Source organism: Populus euphratica, unplaced genomic scaffold, assembly GCF_000495115.2.
Source record: "Populus euphratica unplaced genomic scaffold, PopEup_1.0 scaffold845.1, whole genome shotgun sequence".
NCBI lineage: Eukaryota > Viridiplantae > Streptophyta > Magnoliopsida > Malpighiales > Salicaceae > Populus > Populus euphratica.
In genome coordinates, this window is record NW_011500698.1 from 72,264 (window position 1) to 89,570 (window position 17,307).

A 17,307-nucleotide genomic window follows, 5' to 3' on the forward strand; every position below is an offset into this window, starting at 1 on the left:
AGGATTGTTAAAAAATTTTTTTAAGAACATGTTTAACAGACATATTTGAGACCAAGATAAAAGTACGGCGCATTCATTTTTTAGGATAAAAATTTATTAAAATTTAATCTTTAATATAAACTCTTTAAAATGAAGAACATGATTTAGATAAATTATGAATGAATAAGAAATTGATTTTCAATTACCTTTAGATGACATGTTTTGAAACCCAAAACTCTTTAAAAGAACTCTATCCTATATAACAAATAAATAAAACTTTCTTGGTATTTATAAAGTGAAAAGTTAAAATTAGGTTCATAGGGCATCTAACTTTTTAAAGGGGAGAGCTCTTAGCATAGTAGGCTTTGACTTTAAACCTATATGCATATTTACTTGACTTAACTTGTGCTCGGGTTTTGGGCTAAGCCTGGCCTTATGAATATTATTTTTTGTAGCTTATTAGTTTGTCTAGTCCATGAAAGGAAGAATTTGGTTAGTTTTTTCAAAACTCTTTCAACAGTAAATGAACACATTTTTTTTTATCTTAAAAGTCATTTGAATAAAAAAAAATATTCATGTTTAATTCTAACTTATTATGGGTAGTCAAAGCTATTAGTAGGGAAAATCTATCAACTTCTAGTTTCTAAAATTCTTTATGAGAAGGGAATGAACAAGGGTTTTTGGTGTCAATTAATTCTGTATTATTTTAACAGGACACCTCACCTTATTTTTTTAATATTATTTTTTGGTTTTAAACCATTATTTTTCCTCTATAAATCTCTTTTTATCTAGAGTTTAGGTTTAATCTATATAGAATAATCATTGAAAAATATTTCATTGGTTTGTTGGGCCTTGTCTAGAGTGCATTTAAATAAGATTTAATGGTATTGTCTCTCACTTGCTTAACATCGAGGTTTCTAAATTAACACTTTTTTATATATATAAATTGTAAGATGTGTCTTATATAAATGAGATAATGAGCTCATAAATGGTTTTAATAAATATAAAAGAAAAACTAAAAGGACAGAGTCTTTTGAACTATGTGAAATATGATAGCATGTGCCTCATATGTATTGTGGATTAGAGTAGAGGGATTATGATTTTACCCCTCAAAGTGAAAACATTTGGCTTGGATGATATAAGTAATAAGGTCCTTTGGATTTTTTTATAAACAATAAAGATATTAAATTCTATTTGGAGAGAGAAAAAAATGTCTAAAATTTAGGGGTAGTTTTGGTTTTATCTTCATGAATGTACAATTAGTTACTTAAATGCTTTTAAAGTAAAAAATAAAAGCCTTAGGACAAGGGGTTTTTTTATCCTTTTATGTTGTTTTTTTATTTACTTTTTTATTGAGGGCATTATGATATTTTACTAAAATTTAAAACTATTAAATTTTTAACAGTTGTTAGTATGTGAGTGAAATGTCTCAACATGTGGGAGGCGTTGCGCACTTCAAATGGTGATCCTTTCACCATGTCATTGGATGAGCTACTGTTTACTCTTCCTCCTAGTCCAACATGTATTAAGGGTTATTGGGAAATTTATTTTCGATGAGTTTTATTTTTCTTTCTTCTTCTTTTCTCTCTAGAAATTGCAGATTAATCTTCTTCTTCTTTTTTTTGCTATTTCTAATTCAGTTAATTTTATTTTAATTTCTTATCTTTTTTTCTTTGTCCTTTGGTAAAATTTTTATTTTTTTATTTAGTTCTTCAATTATAATTTATCATATATATTATGTTTTTAAACTTGATCCTTATTCCTTTCATTTTTGTTTTTTTACCTATCCTTTTTTATATAAATTTTATTGGTTTTTAATTTCACTTTTCAATCCAAGTTTATGGTATGTTATTTATTTCAATTTGATCCATATTTTGTTTATTTTTTTCTTTTTGTTGGAGTTATTTTCTTTCCAACTTAGCCCTCCAATAAATTGTTTTTGTCCCTTTTCTTTTATTTTTTTTCTTTGGCCATTTGTAAATTTTTTTATTTCATTTCAATTTCTTTATTCAGTAGATAATTAACCTATGCTACGTTGCGGATCAAATCATATTTTTTAATATAAAAAATATATAGATGTTGCTAATATTTTTTTTTCTAGTGAAACATTTTTTTAAAACCTTGCAGAAGTTGATTCAGTATAACCTAATTCAATTGACAGGTCTAAAGATAACTTAAATAACTGCTAAAAATATAATTTGACACAAATAAATTTCAAACATACATCTTTTTTTTAAAAAAATATTAAGATGACAATATATTAGATTGACTTAGGTCAACTCAGGTTAATATACAAAATTCACGACTTGGGTTATGAGATCATGACAACCCTATAAAAAACAAATAAAAAAAATCATGAACCCAATTCTTAATTAACCTAATGTTGAATGATAAAATTAAAAAAAATAAAAAAAACCCGAGTTAACATGGTAAACCTATGACTTGAGTTATAAGCTTGAGATAATTAAACCGATATAAACCAAATAAAAAAGTTCAATTTCTAATTAGATGAATGTTAAAGATGATATTAAAAAAATAAAAAAATAAAAAAAATTGACCTGAGTCAATCCATATAAATATATAACTTGAGTTATAAGACTGAAATAACCTCGTAGGAACAAATACAATTTAACTTGAATTAACATGCTAAACCCACAATCCAGGTCATGAGACTAAGATAACTCAATATAAATCAAATAAAAAAATTACCCAATATAAATCAAATAAAAAAAATTATGAAGCTAAAATCCTAATATTAAATGATAAAATTTGAAAATAATTCAATTAAAAAATAACATAAAAAACAACATGAATTAATACAGGTTAATTTGCTAAACACTATTACCAAGTTATAATGTCAAGATAACCTAATCAAAAGCAAAGCAATACAATTCAAATAATGGATCCTAATTTCTAACCAACTCAATATTAATGGATCAAATTGGAGGAGTCAACTAAGAAAAAAAGAACAAAACTCGTTTCAACCGAATTAACATGCTAAACTCGAGAATTGGATCATGAAATTGGAATAATCTAATAAAAAATTAAATTCAATGTTGAAGGATCCGTGACCCGGGTTAGTATGAAAGTGAGATAACTTTATAGATCGAAAATAAATAAATAAAAACTCAATTTAATCCAAGTTAACTTACTAAAGTAGCAATCTTGGTCATAAGATTGAGATAACTCTATAGAAGTCAAATAAAAATAAATTATAAAACTCAATTCTCAACTGATCCAACATTAAATAATAAAATTGAAAAAAAAAGTCAATTAAAAAAAGAATACAAAAAACAACCTAATTCAACTTTTAGTTTTTTATTAATTTTAATTTCTCATTTATTATTTTTTTAATTTGATCTTTATTATTTTTATTTTTTATTTTTTTCCTTAGCTCTTTTACGAAAGTTTTATTAGTTTTTAATCTCACCAGTCGATATAATTTTGTTCTCATTATTTTAATTTTTTTTTCAATTTAACTTTTAAATAAAAAAATTTTAGTCACCCATTGATTTATTATTAGAGAGAGCTCCTGGCAAGTGGATTCAGTGGAGACCAAATCATCTTTCTGGTGAAAAATCGATGAAGGGAATGCGTAAGCAAACAAATGACATTTCATAAGTAGACTGGAAAAAAGAAAAACATGAGATCATGGAGTAGAAAGAGAAAGTCGATGCTTGCAATTAGTTATGAAATCAACGGGAAAGTTATTGCGTTACCTGATTCCTAAGAATATATTTTGATTTTTTTTTTACCCTCATTCTCTTAATCACACATATTTTTTATTTTAGATCCTTTTATTTTCTTGGTTCTTCTTCCTTGTTTTATTCTTCAACATTAAATTTGTTGTGAATTATGCTTCATCATTTTTCTCTTTATGATGATTCTAGTTTAGTGACCTAGGTCGTGAGTTTTAAAAATGTTAACATGGGTTAACTCTTTTTTAACTTATTTTTTTAATTTTATTTTTTGTTATTAGTTTTTTTATTTTTAAATTCCATTGTGATTTTCTTAAAAAAAATTAGTTGAATTATTTTAATCTTATGACTTAAGTTATGAGTTTTGTGAGTTAACTTAGGTTGTCTTGCACCTTTTTACATAGGTTACATGTATGTTGTACTTTCTTAGGTTGACTCGAGCTATTTTTTTAATCCAATTTGTACTTTCATAGATCTTTTCTCTATGTATCATAATGTTTTTTTTTTAATTGTTTGTTTACTATGTTTGTCTATTCTTTTATCATATAATTAAAATAAAATCAACTTATTAATCTCAATCAGTGTTATAACCTAAGTCATTAACTTATTTTATTTTTTTAAGATGCATTTATAACACCTAAATATCATTTTTACGAGGAAAAAATACAAACCCGTGGTGTAGTGCGGGTCCATGCCTGGTTAAAAACTAAAATCTTATTGACAATTATAAAAAGTGGTTTTTTATTTAATAATAACACATTTGATGATTTTGTAGGATAAAAAGTCTATTTAGAGAACTAGTCCTCTCTTTATTCTATAATTATGCATTTTCTTTCATCAACAACATAAGTGAAAATTAGGAGTTTCATTAACCAATTTTCAGGTTTCTCCTAAAATTATCTTGAGAAATGGTGTGACCATTTCTTGAGTTGATTTAGTCATTTCTCAAAATAGCTAACCTATTTCTACCATTGAAAAATTTCCTCCTTCCCTTATTTTTTTTGGTTGAAATCCTTAAATCATACAAGTTATGATTTACCCTTATAACCAACTTAGGTTTTACCTTTAAGATCAATCCTTAAATCATACAAGTTATGATAAATTTTTAAAAGAATAACACTCAATTTCCACAATTTCTAACATTCAAGAACCTAAGAAACTCATCTTTTCTTCTGGAGTTTCATGTATAACTCAATTTAATTGCATTATTGGTGTTACACAATCATAATCATGCATAAGATCATACAAGAAAAGCTAGAACTTTCCCTTAATTAGTTGAACTTAATTAGGGTTTTCACCCTTGGATTTCTCTTTAATTTATAGTTTAATTCTTCTAATTATTTCCTATTACATCAATATTTAAGGAAATCTCTATAAAATTCAATAATTTTTTTCTAAATCTATATGAACCTAATTTTATATACAAAATTAAAGCTTTTCCCTTCCTCTTCAAAATTAAGTAAAAGAAAAAGAATGTTAAGACACTGTACCGAATAATCATAAATTTACAAGATTACTTCTAGAATACTTTCTTGATTGATTTCCCTTTCTTCTTTAATTCTTCCAGCTTTTTCTTAATTTCCTTGAATACCCTATTATTATTTTTTATTTCTTGTGTACTTAATTTCTTTTAATACTGATCTCTCTTTCTCTTAGTTCTCTATGCTGATGTGTTCTCTCTAAAAAAATCAAGAGGTCACAGAAAGTTCTCCCTTTCCCCCCTTTTTTATTTTTTTTTAAAGTGATAACTCTTTTTTTTTTCAAGAGACAATTGTTAATCTCTCTCTCTCTCCCTCTCTCTATTTAAAAAAAGAGCTTATTTCATTTATACACCTTAAGCTTTTTAGGCCAATCTTAGTATTCAACCTTAATCCCTTTTTCTTTATACTATTTTGGTATTTTTTTTTATTATAAGAGATTTTACAAATCTTTTCTCTCTTTCTCTCTGTTTTTTTTTTTTTGTATTAGATGAAACCCTAGAGAGAAAAGAACCAAGAAAAACAAGAAAACAAACCCTAGATATGGTGAGATCTAAAGAACATTACTTGTAACAACAAAAATTAAAGAGAAATAACTTGAAACTAGTTGTGCTTTGATACCAAATTAAAGCGAATTTGCCCTTTAGATTGCTAATTTGAGATGTGAAGAAAAGTTTGTAACTCGATCCAATGAAAACCTTGCCTTAAGAACTAAAGTTATATACAATTGAAACCCTATGCCTATAACAAGACATGAATAAGAAGTATATATAAATTATAACAAAGTTGATCAATTATTCGAAGGATTTGTATGTTCAATTAAGAACTTAGTATGGAAATCACTTAACTATACAAAGAGAAACAAATCACATAATATGCGACAACTTTAAAGAAAATAACATAAACTAAAAAATAATGTTAGTAATTGGTTTATATAGTGGAAAGTTAACCCTAACTTGACTTAATGACCTCAAACTTGATAAATAGGCCTTAACACATTAAAGTCCCAAAATAACTAAATTAAAAAAATAAAACCTAACCTAAATAAACCTTTAAATGTTGTGGGCCTTAAAATTAACTAAAATATAGATAAAAAATAGCCCAATTAATTAAAACAAAACCAAAGTCAAAATTTTTAATTTGTTAGTAGAATTAAAGTTCAACTTTAAATGAATAGTTCTCTATATTTTTGATGAATTAATAGGCTATCATATATAATTAGAAAGTTATGATATCTATTTTTCAATGCAACTAAAATTGCATCAAAATTCATTTTGTAGCTCTAGTTATGGCCAAAACAGTAGCTAAAGGTCAAAACTAATGAACTTAAAATGTTCTTATTCCAATCTTTCTGTTATGTTTGGATACTCCCCTACAAGCTTTCTTGACACATAAATCAAATTAATCAAAGCTTGTTCTTCATGATATGTTTAGTTTATACATCTTGAAGAAGTCTATTAATTGCCTCAGTAAACCTTTTTACTCTAAGTCTTGTGATTAGACCTAATGGAACCTCTAATGGATTTTTTTTTGTGTTGAAGCTAATATAACATAATGAAGTGGAGAGAATTCTTAAAACAAGAAGGTCTTGGAATATATGATAGAGATAACGATCACCATCACATTAAAGAAGAAAGATTTTTCTTAATGGGAACAATTAAAACGGACCTGGAAAGAGAGAGGAAAATCAAAGATCAATGACTTAGAAAAGATGAGGAAGAAGATGAAAGATTTTTTTTTTTTCTTTTAGGCATACGAAAATCCTATACCAATGACTCCTTCTATTAAGGTAAGGGGCAAGGCTTGTTAATAAGTATATCGATGAGTTATATGAATTGGTAGCCAAGAATAATGTTTTAGGAATGAAGGAGCAATTGATGACACAATACTTGAATGGATTATGAAAGTCTATATAAAACTTGCTTTGTCAGCAGTTATTATGGTCAATTGTAGAAACCTATTAGAAAGTCGTACAGAAACAACAAAATAGGAAAACCAATAAGTGTTTTCGGACTATCTAGAATAACAAGTTTGAAATTGATCAGAATACCAAGAATATATATATATCAATAATTTGTGAACAACCAGTCAATCTAAACCTACTTTTTAGCAAACTATAGGTTAGAGTTTTGATTTTGCTTTTAGATCTTAATGTTATATATGTGGTAAGAAGGAGTATTATTTTATTGAATCCATAAGTTATAGATTCTCTCAAATAATATATGTTGATAAAAGAAGAATACATGTAGAAAAGTTTAGTGAAATGAGATTTTATGTGAAAATGGTGGTGCTATATTAGTCATTTGAAAGAGTTTCTTAACTCCTAAGTGTAATTTAGTTTAAGATTGGTTGTCCATTAACATTTTTCATTCGACGTTCATCATTAAAGATAAAGTGTGCAATCTAATCATTAACATTGTAGTTGTAAGAACATTCTATTAGTAAAACTAGTAAAAAAATCACAGCTCAAAACAAATAGTCATCCTAGGCTATATAAATTGACCTAGATAGAGTGAAATGGTGAGATAATTATGGATACACATTATCTTATTTTATTTTTTACAGGCAAAAAGTATTATGATAGTGTATGGTGTAATGTAGTTTTGTGGGGTGGATGAAAAAATCATTTTTAAAGTTGGAGACTCAATATAGGTAATTCTAGCTCATGATTAATTTCTTATGGAAAAATATAAGAAGCTTAGAGAGAGAAAATATTGAGAGAATATTGGTCCTTGTGAGGTGCTACAGAAAATAAATGATAATGCTTAATGACTTTTTTTTTTCTAGTTATTTAAAGATTTTTGATGTTTTCAATGTTTAACATTTACCTCTTTATCTAGTAGATGATTAAAATTTAAAGATGAATTTTTTTTCAATTTGTGAAGACTAATGTAAAAGGCTCTGGTCAATTAGATACAAATTTACTGTATTTGGACCATATATATAATTTAGCATAAATATAATTAGACAATATGAACAAGTCCAAGTCCAAGAAAAACAAAACATGCTTTTTACTAAATGACTTATTTGATGGAAAAACCCATAACTTTTGATGTGGCCTTCAAATCAAATGAAAATTCCTTTAATAAATTTTTTAAGCCCAATTTTGTAAGATGTTGATTTGTTTTAACTAGATAGAATCCGAAAGACTTTCAAATTAGACCTATAAGTTATTTTTATCAATTTTATTATTTTTTTAGTTGATCTTGAATTTTTAATTTTATTTTTGGTTATTTGTTATTTTTACATTTAAATTTAAATTTTGATTATTTAAATCTTGTAAATATTGGTATAACACCTATTTAACAGAGTTGTAACCTTGTTTTAAAGGTAGAATATTAGAAGATATTCAGTACCAAAGCTTAGAATTAGAATTTCTATGTGATTACTTCCTTAGAAAATTATTTCTTTGTTCTTGGATTAACTTAGAAAATTATTTCTTTGTTCTTGGATTCCTATTCCTTAGTCTTTGTCACGTCACCTGATGGATCATCGTTTGATGGTGATGGAAGAAGTATCAAGATTCTTTTATACCAAATTAATCACTATTATGTTGTGGTAGTCGGCAATGATTCTCAAAACACGAGATTGCGGTTACATGCTATGTTTCTGTTTGCGTATTGTGGCTTCCATCAATGGATTGCAGATTTCAGATTCATGGAAAGAACAGTCACACTGGAACAACCTTTTTCATAGAACACAATATATAGTATGACTGCGTGTCGTAGAATATGTGGGAACTGGGAAACAAGCTTTAGTCAATGCCCCAATAAAAGATCTTAGAACAGGTTCAGTCTAGGGCAAATAAATTTTAGCTATGGTAGGTAGATGTCGGCATGCCGGACAGGATTAATTACACTACATTAAATTGGACACATAATTTGGTGTACATTGAACTGCACTGGATAATTTTTTTTATTTTATATTGATAGACAATTGGACAAGATACAATAACATACTGTAATGATAATAACATTCATGATTTTTTAATGTTTGTAGTGTAGATTATAACATGTATTTAATCCAAAAATTTATTTTATTTTGTTTCCACCCATCCTAAGAATACATAAATATAATGTTGTTTTCGACCATAGATCCCATATATATCTCAGCATTTAGTTTTTTTAACAAGTAGGGTGAAATATAAGCAGAAACACACATTCAACAATTTTCCTTTCCTTATTCTTTTCTTTCTGAACTTTCTCAGAAACCAAACAAGCAAAGCGAAACAAAAAATCAAACTTAAGCCTTGCCTTCCACTATGATCCTAATGATTTGAAAAGTAAATTAAAACGAACAAAATCTTCTTTTTCTTTTTATTTGGTTGCTGAGAAAATGGAAGGAAACAAAAAGAACACCTATAGCCCTTAAGCCTCCTACAGCAACTACTTTCAGCATTTCAAAAATAAAATAAAAAAAAGTAGCGTAGGAAATAAAATATGTTTACAGTTTTTATTTTCTTGTTGCAGTGATTTTCGCAGCAGCCAAACATGGAAGCGAAACAGGGGCATTGTATGAGAGAGAGAGAGATGTTTCTTGAGAAGAGAGTCTGTCTAGTGTAGTAGAGTGAGTAAACCACCTTTTGGCATGGACACTATAGCTCGTAAATAACTACATAAATTAATTTTTGTAATATTCAAGTATATATCAAACAACTTTTGAAAAAATAATATTTTCATTAGTCGAGCAACTCTCGAAATGTAGTTATAGTTATTTTTTAAAATATTTTTTATTAAAAAAATATATTAATAATATTTTTTTAAATAATTTTTAAAATTAATATATTAAAATAATTTAAAAATATCAAAAACATATTAATTCAAAATAAAAAAATTAAATTTTTTTTAAAATACTTCTAAAACGCTATACCAAACATAAGTATGTTTGGGATGTGGTTTATCATGTTTTAAATATTTTTTAAAATTAATTTTTCTAGTATTTTTAAATATTTTAATATATTAATATCAAAAATAAATTTTAAAAAATAAAAATATTATTTTTATATATTTATAAAAAAAAACACATCCATAGCTATATTTTTTCTTATTCATTTCCGCACGCAAAAGATTCAGCCTTGTCACTTCAATTCATTAAAAAAACAAAAACAGAGGTCAACATTCAAAGTCATGACATTCAAAATGGAGTTGGGAGTACAATTGTAAAAGTAAGTGGGTGTGTCTGGAATTTCTTTTCTTTTCTTTCCTCCTCTTGTGATTATTCATTTGCGAATGGATTCTTGAAGGCGGCTGGTAAAGAAGCAAGAGCCTTATACAATGCTGGACAAGTTACAGGCTTGGGATTTTGGGCACCAAACGTCAACATATTTAGAGACCCTAGATGGGGAAGAGGGCAAGAAACACCTGGAGAAGATCCATTGGTTGAAGGGAAGTATGGAGCGTCATTTGTCAGAGGAGTTCAGGGGGACTCTTTTGAAGGAGAGTCGACCCTTGGTGACCATCTTCAAGCTTCAGCTTGTTGCAAGCATTATACTGCCCACGACTTGGACAATTGGAATGGCGTGAATAGGTTCAGATTTAACGCTATAGTAAGTGACATGCAATGGTTTAAGAACCTGATGTCTTTGAATAGTTTTTTTTTTTTAATAACATAAAAAGAGGCGGGAAATCGGGTTGTTCCGTTCTGTACTTACTTATGATTTTTTTAATTTATGGCCATATCCCAGTTGTTTTAACTTGATGTATAACGTGTGTTTTAAGGTTTTTGTGTTAAATGAAATTCTCTGCCGTGTCATTTACGTGCAAGCACCATTTTCTTGGCGCAGGTCACATTGCAGGACATGGCAGATACGTACCAGCCTCCATTCAGAAGTTGCGTACAAGAAGGAAATGCTAGTGGGATAATGTGTTCTTACAACGAAATTAATGGAATCCCAAGCTGTGCACATCACGATCTCTTGACTAAGACGCTCAGACAAGAGTGGGGCTTCTACGGGTAATAAGATAAAATAAATGTTCAAATGATGGGAATGAAAATTATTTCAGAAACAAAATTATGCAAGGTCATTGTTGAAAAAATATAGTTACATCACGTCTGATTGTGATGCCGTCAACGTCTTACATGTTGAGCAAAAATACGCTAAAACACCAGAAGATGCAGTGGCCGATGCGCTTAAATCTGGTATTGTGACTCTCCTTTTGCCTTGCCATGCTAGAATTTGTATTTGTATGCAAGTTAAATGAACAGATCAAATAAGAAAGAGGTGGTTGGTATAGATGTTCAATGAAGGAAAGAATAATGGGGTCCACAAGTGGAAATTCTCAGAGTATCTGCTGATCTGGGCAATATAGTCGTCAAGAAAATCCCAGGAAAGGAATTGCCTCGAGATTGTATGAACTACTAAGTGGCATCTCGTTTAGGCCAAGCTAAAATTAACTGGTCTAAACATGAAAAGTATCCCTTGCATTTTTCCTGTGATAATTAACACATTAAGGAACTGTCGCGCTTCACAGTAGAATGAGCTAGGATTGTGTGACTCACCAAAGGACCAATCAAACAGCTGCAACAGCCATGGTAAAAGAACTTGTGTCAACTTCCGAATTCAGAGAGACGACTTACGAAATGAATACAAAAAAAAACAAACAAACTGTAGCTTGTTCCTGTCTTCTAATCTCTTAGAGAACGAATTTCAGGGATGGATGTGGAATGTTCAACCTCTGCAAGATCAAAAGATTTCCCTGTTAGTTACTTGAGGAACTACACCAAATCAGCTGTTGAAAAGAGAAAAGTGACAGTAAGTGAAATAGACAGAGCCCTTCACAACCTCTTCTCTACGAGGATGAGATTAGGACTATTCAATGGCGATCCCAGCAAACAGCTCTACAGCGATATTGGTCCAGACCAAGTCTGTTACCAAGAACATCAGGCTCTAGCCCTTGAAGCAGCTCTAGATGGCATTGTCCTGCTAAAGAATGCTGATAGGCTTCTTCCGCTTTCAAAATCAGGGATCTCTACAAACCTTCTTGGAAATTATTTTGATCCAGCCCGCAAAAATGTTACGATATTGGAAGGATTGCGGAATTAACTATGTCAGTTCTGCCTCGTATGACAAAGGTTGCAATAATGTTTCGTGCACTTCAGCTGCAAAGAAGAAAACCGGTAGAAATGGCACAAACGGAAGATCAAGTGATATTAGTAATGGGACTGGATCAAAGTCAAGAGAAGGAGAGGCTTGATCGTATGGACTTGGTGCTCCCAGGGAAGCAGCCAACGCTAATAACTGCTGTAGCACAAGCTGCCAAAAGACCGATCGTTCTGGTGCTTCTTGGTGGAAGTCCAATGGATGTAACTTTTGCAAAGAAAAATCGAAAAATTGGGAGCATTTTATGGGTTGGTTATCCAGGTCAAGCTGGAGCAACTGCACTAGCGCAAATTATATTTGGCGAGCACAACCCAGGTGAAGTATTACGATGCTTGCACAGTTTAATTTGGTCCTTAATTCAACTAGAAAGAGGCGGTGCATATTCTACTGCTAAATTATTTTCAATTGAATGATGTTCATCTTGCTGCAATGCAGGAGGGAGATTACCAATGACTTGGTATCCCCAAGATTTCACCAAAGTATCGATGACAGACATGAGAATGCGTCCTCAACCATCTACAGGAAATCCTGGCCGTACTTACAGATTCTACGAAGGGGAGAAGGTTTTCGAATTCGGGTATGGTCTCAGCTACTCAGACTATTCTTATGCGTTTGCCTCTGTTGCACAGAACCAGAACGTGAAAGATTCAAGCAATCAGCAGTCTGAGACTCCTGGATGCAAGCTAGTTTCAGACATTGGTGAAGAACAATGTGAAAATATTAAGTTTAAAGTCACCGTCCGTGTTAAAAACGAGGGACAGATGGCAGGTAAGCATCCTGTGTTGCTTTTTGCGAGGCACGCAAAGCCTGGAAAGGGGAGGTCAATCAAAAAGTTGGTTGGATTCCAAACTGTGAAATTAGGTGCAGGAGAGAAAACTGAAATTGATTATGAGTTGAGCTCTTGTGAGCACCTCAGCAGTGCTAACGAAGATGGTGTGATGGTGATGGAAGAAGGATCTCAAATCTTGCTTGTTGGAGACAAGGAACACCCAATCACTATTATAGCCTGATAATCGATGATGATTCTTCAACCGCTGAGGGTTGCAATTTTGATCGCAAATAATGGCTCGTAAGTAGATGATATAGAAAGTCACTATCTCGTGTGTTCTAGCGTGCCTAAAGTTATACTGCCTTCCTACAAAACACACACCGATGGAAGTTTGAAGTGGTTCGATGCAAATGTGTCCATCATTAATTTGGATGTGCTTACGAGTATCAGACTACTCGAAGTTTGAAGTAGCTCGAGTATAGAAGTTGCAGTTAATTTAAATTAATTTTTATTTAAAAATATATTAAAATAATTTTTATTTTATTTTTTAAAAAATATTTTTAATATAGCGCATCAAATACTATAAAAACATAAAAATATATATTAATTTAAAATAAAAAATAAATTTTTTTAATTTTTTTAAATAATTTTAAAATATAATATCAAATATACCCTAACAAAAGCTAAAAGTCAAAATCATTGCTCTCTCTGCTGAATGAACAATAACATGAACTTTTTTTTTGTTTTTTTCTTATTTTTTTTTCTTATTTGCTTTTTTAATTTATTTTCATTTACATACATTGAGTTTTATTGTAAATTGTAATTTTTTTTATATATTTTGATTTTCTTTATGCGAAGTTATTATAGTTTCAAAAACACATTTAAAAATTAATTTTTATTATTAATTTTGGTATTTTATAAGAGGGTTATCATAGTTTTGAAAAAATATCTCAGCATTGGATTGATGCTCAGTTTTATAATTATATTTTTTAAATCATATTATTAAATAAAAAATAGTTCTAAATAAAATATAATTACTATGAATTGGACTTGTGATTTATTTTAATTTTTTTATAGGGTTATTATAATCTTAGAAAAACATACTATTATTGTGTTGGTGCTTGATTTTTTTAGCATATATTTTTTTTATCATATTATTAAATAAAAAATTATTAAAAAAAATAATCATTGGGTTTTTAAGCTTCATGATTTATTTTAATTAATTTTTTTATGAAGTTATCGTGGTCTCATAAAAACATCTCGGTCGATTGATACTTGATTTTGCAATTATATATTTTTTATTATATAATTAAATAAAAATAATTTAAAAAACAAAGTTATTAAATTCAATGAAGTTTATGACCCAATTACAGATTTAACAAATTAATCTAAATTGATCTTTGTTAATCTAATATATTATCATCTTAATATTTCTAAATAAAGATATTATTTTAAAAATATTTTTAAAATTAAATTATATTTTTATCAATCATTTAAGTTTCTTTTAACCTGTGAAATCTACTAAATTATATTAGAAAAACTCTTTTACAATGTGATTTAAAACTTTAACAAATTAACATGTTGAGTAGGGTTTAAAAATGTTATTAAAAAGTTTATGTGATGAGCAGGAAATGAGATCCTTCTTCCATTGCGATCAACATGTAATTTAAAACTGGAGACAGTCACAATTCATAGTTCCATACGAGGTACTGATTCTTCAAAGAAGGTGGCTGCAGCGGAAATGAACTGGAATCTTGTTACATGAATGGCTTCCAAAAATGGTCTGCTGATTTCAGTTGCCTGGGACAAATATGACATTTTATTCCCATGATGCACTGCAGAAAGCTCTGACATGGTCTTGTAAAAGTAACTGTTTGATGTCTGGCAGACCTACAATTACAGTGCAAATATGCAAGGGCATGGTGGTAGGAAATGCTTAAAATGGTTGACACATAACCTTATTAAACAATCCAGGTACCCTGACTCAGGTTGGATGAACCAACTGAAGCTGAAATCGAAATATTTTCACTAATTCTAAATTAACGATTGCCTCATAATTACATGCTGTAAAAAGGTACTCCGACACTAGCTTAAAACATCTTAGAGCTGCTAAATAAATAATCAAAAATTCAAAAATAATATTTTAATTTTTTTATTTATTTTTTATATTTAAGGGGAAAGCTAAATAAAAGGTTAAAATATCTTTTTTTATATATAAATATTATTTCTATATATCTCTTAAAAAAACCTAAATTAATAAAATAGGACCAACAAAAAAATAAGCCAATTAAATCTAGCAATGTAAAAAAATAAATAACATCAAAATCATTAAAAAAATAAAATACTTATTTATTTCACTCTAATAGAATTGATTTTCTAAATAGTTTTTTTTAATTAAAATATACATAATAAAAAAATTTATATTTATATTATTTAAAATCTTATTTTATCAAATTATCTCTTTAAAATAATATTTTATATTAATGATGTTGGAAGGGCCACAGTAAAGGGTGCAATGCCTTTATTAGCCTCCAACAATGAAGTTGAATGAAGTGCTTGCCTAGACAAGCACCTAAAAAGTCGGTGCCAAGTGTAAAAGCTAGGTAGCTTAAAAAACATCATTTTTTAGCTAGTTATTTATTTATTTTAATCTAGAAACAAAGAATTTTTATAAAATAAAAAATTAAAGCAAAGATTAGGGTAAAAAATAAAAAAATTATTAAAATGAGAGAAAAAGACTAGAAAGGAAATATTAGAATATAAGTATTATGCACATTTTCATTCTTCAACTTTAATGTTTAACAAAGCCAAAGAACAATAGAAGTACAGAACAAGTAATACTTTAATTTATTTTTTTCATTTAGTGCTCCATATTTTATTATTTTTCATCTTTTTGTTTCTTTATCACTTAATTTCTTTCTTCTATAGTCTGTTTTTTACTCTATTTCTTTCTATCTTTTCATGTTATTAATTTCTTTTCTTTTTACATATACATTTTAATGGTATTATGCTACTAAAATTTCTAACCTTTAGTTTTTTTTTTCTTTGTTCTTGCTGTGATTTTTAAATTTTAGTTGATTTCATGTACCCACATTCATAGTTCATTTATAAATTAATTAAATTAGTTAGTACCTAGTACTTAGCATGTATTCATAACATTAAAATCATGTTTAACAAGAGAGATATGCATAGAAGTATAAATTTTTTTTTTAAAAAAAAACTTAATAATTCAAAGATTATCACATGTAAATTCTATGAGAAAACATTGAAGGGCGGAATCTTTTGAGCAAAACAATATCAAATTAGAACATATAAAAATGTTCTAGCTTGTAATAAATGTCTTCCTGAAATGAAGTAAATGAGGAGTTAGAAGCTTACATGAAAGCAAAGAAGACATAAAAGGTTGCATCATATGATCACCCATCTAAATTTGATGAATTTAAAGCTCTAGAAAATGATATAGCACAAGAGATATGTTTAACTTCATTTAGTACAAGAGCAAGTAAAGAAAATGGTTGACAAGATAGTGGAAAGAAAGCAAAGGGCTAGATACCAATAAATTTGTTTATGATCCCAAAATGAGACAATAAGTCAATTTGAGGCAAATAAGCATAAATGATGATTATGATAAAGAATCGAAAGCTAGAATAATTTAATATATAGCTCGCCTTTTGTTTTTATCAAGTAGTGATTGCATTCAACGTCACTCATTTCAAAAGTTTTATGAAGATGGTTGAAGTTATTGGAAGATATGGGCCAAGTTTAAAAGCTCTTGGTTATCAATCTGGGGACTCAATTGGCTGAAATCAGGGGTGAAATTGAAGAGATTTGAAAGTTTAATGGTCAATTCGGGGTTAAATCAAAAAATTTGAAACCAAGGACCAAAATGAGAAGGCGCTAAATGACTAATACTTAAAAGTATATTTTTATCAAGGTTTTATATCATCATTTTGCACTTAAAGTATCAATAACTCTTTAACTAAAGCATGTTTTATAATAATATATCTAATAATATAAGATACTTTTAATTTGTGGTAAATGTTCATCTTAAATGCAGGCCTATGACGTAAATAGAAGGATTAATTGATGAGTTTAAGTATTGAAGACGTAAATAAAAGGATTAATTGATGAGTTTAAGTATTGAAATTAAATGACAAAGAGATGGCTAAACTTAGAAAAGAGATGCTGGTGCAGTCAAAACTAGAATATTGTTCGGTATTTTGGTCATATCTGGAGCTATAGATCTTGAATTTACGTCTACTTTATATGGATGGAAAGGTAAGA

General features: G+C 28.6%; 1 protein-coding gene across 1 annotated transcript; it reads left to right on the forward strand.

Annotated features, from left to right (window-relative positions):
• Nucleotides 1-10,293: 10,293 nt before the first annotated feature.
• LOC105116037 (probable beta-D-xylosidase 7) lies at nucleotides 10,294-13,264 on the forward strand. Its single transcript, XM_011013182.1, has 7 exons — nucleotides 10,294-10,305; nucleotides 10,398-10,700; nucleotides 10,938-11,107; nucleotides 11,196-11,338; nucleotides 11,806-12,167; nucleotides 12,254-12,569; nucleotides 12,690-13,264. The coding sequence occupies exons 1-7, from the start codon at nucleotides 10,294-10,296 to the stop codon at nucleotides 13,262-13,264; spliced, it is 1,881 nt and encodes a 626-aa protein (XP_011011484.1).
• Nucleotides 13,265-17,307: the final 4,043 nt, after the last annotated feature.

What these genes read in the sequence shown, in the direction of transcription:
- LOC105116037 (XM_011013182.1), top strand. An exon ending in CAAGAGTGGGGCTTCTACGG is followed by an intron (nt 11,108 to 11,195) that starts GTAATAAGATAA and finishes GAAAAAATATAG; the next exon opens with TTACATCACGTCTGATTGTG. An exon ending in TTGATCCAGCCCGCAAAAAT is followed by an intron (nt 12,168 to 12,253) that starts GTTACGATATTG and finishes CGTGCACTTCAG; the next exon opens with CTGCAAAGAAGAAAACCGGT.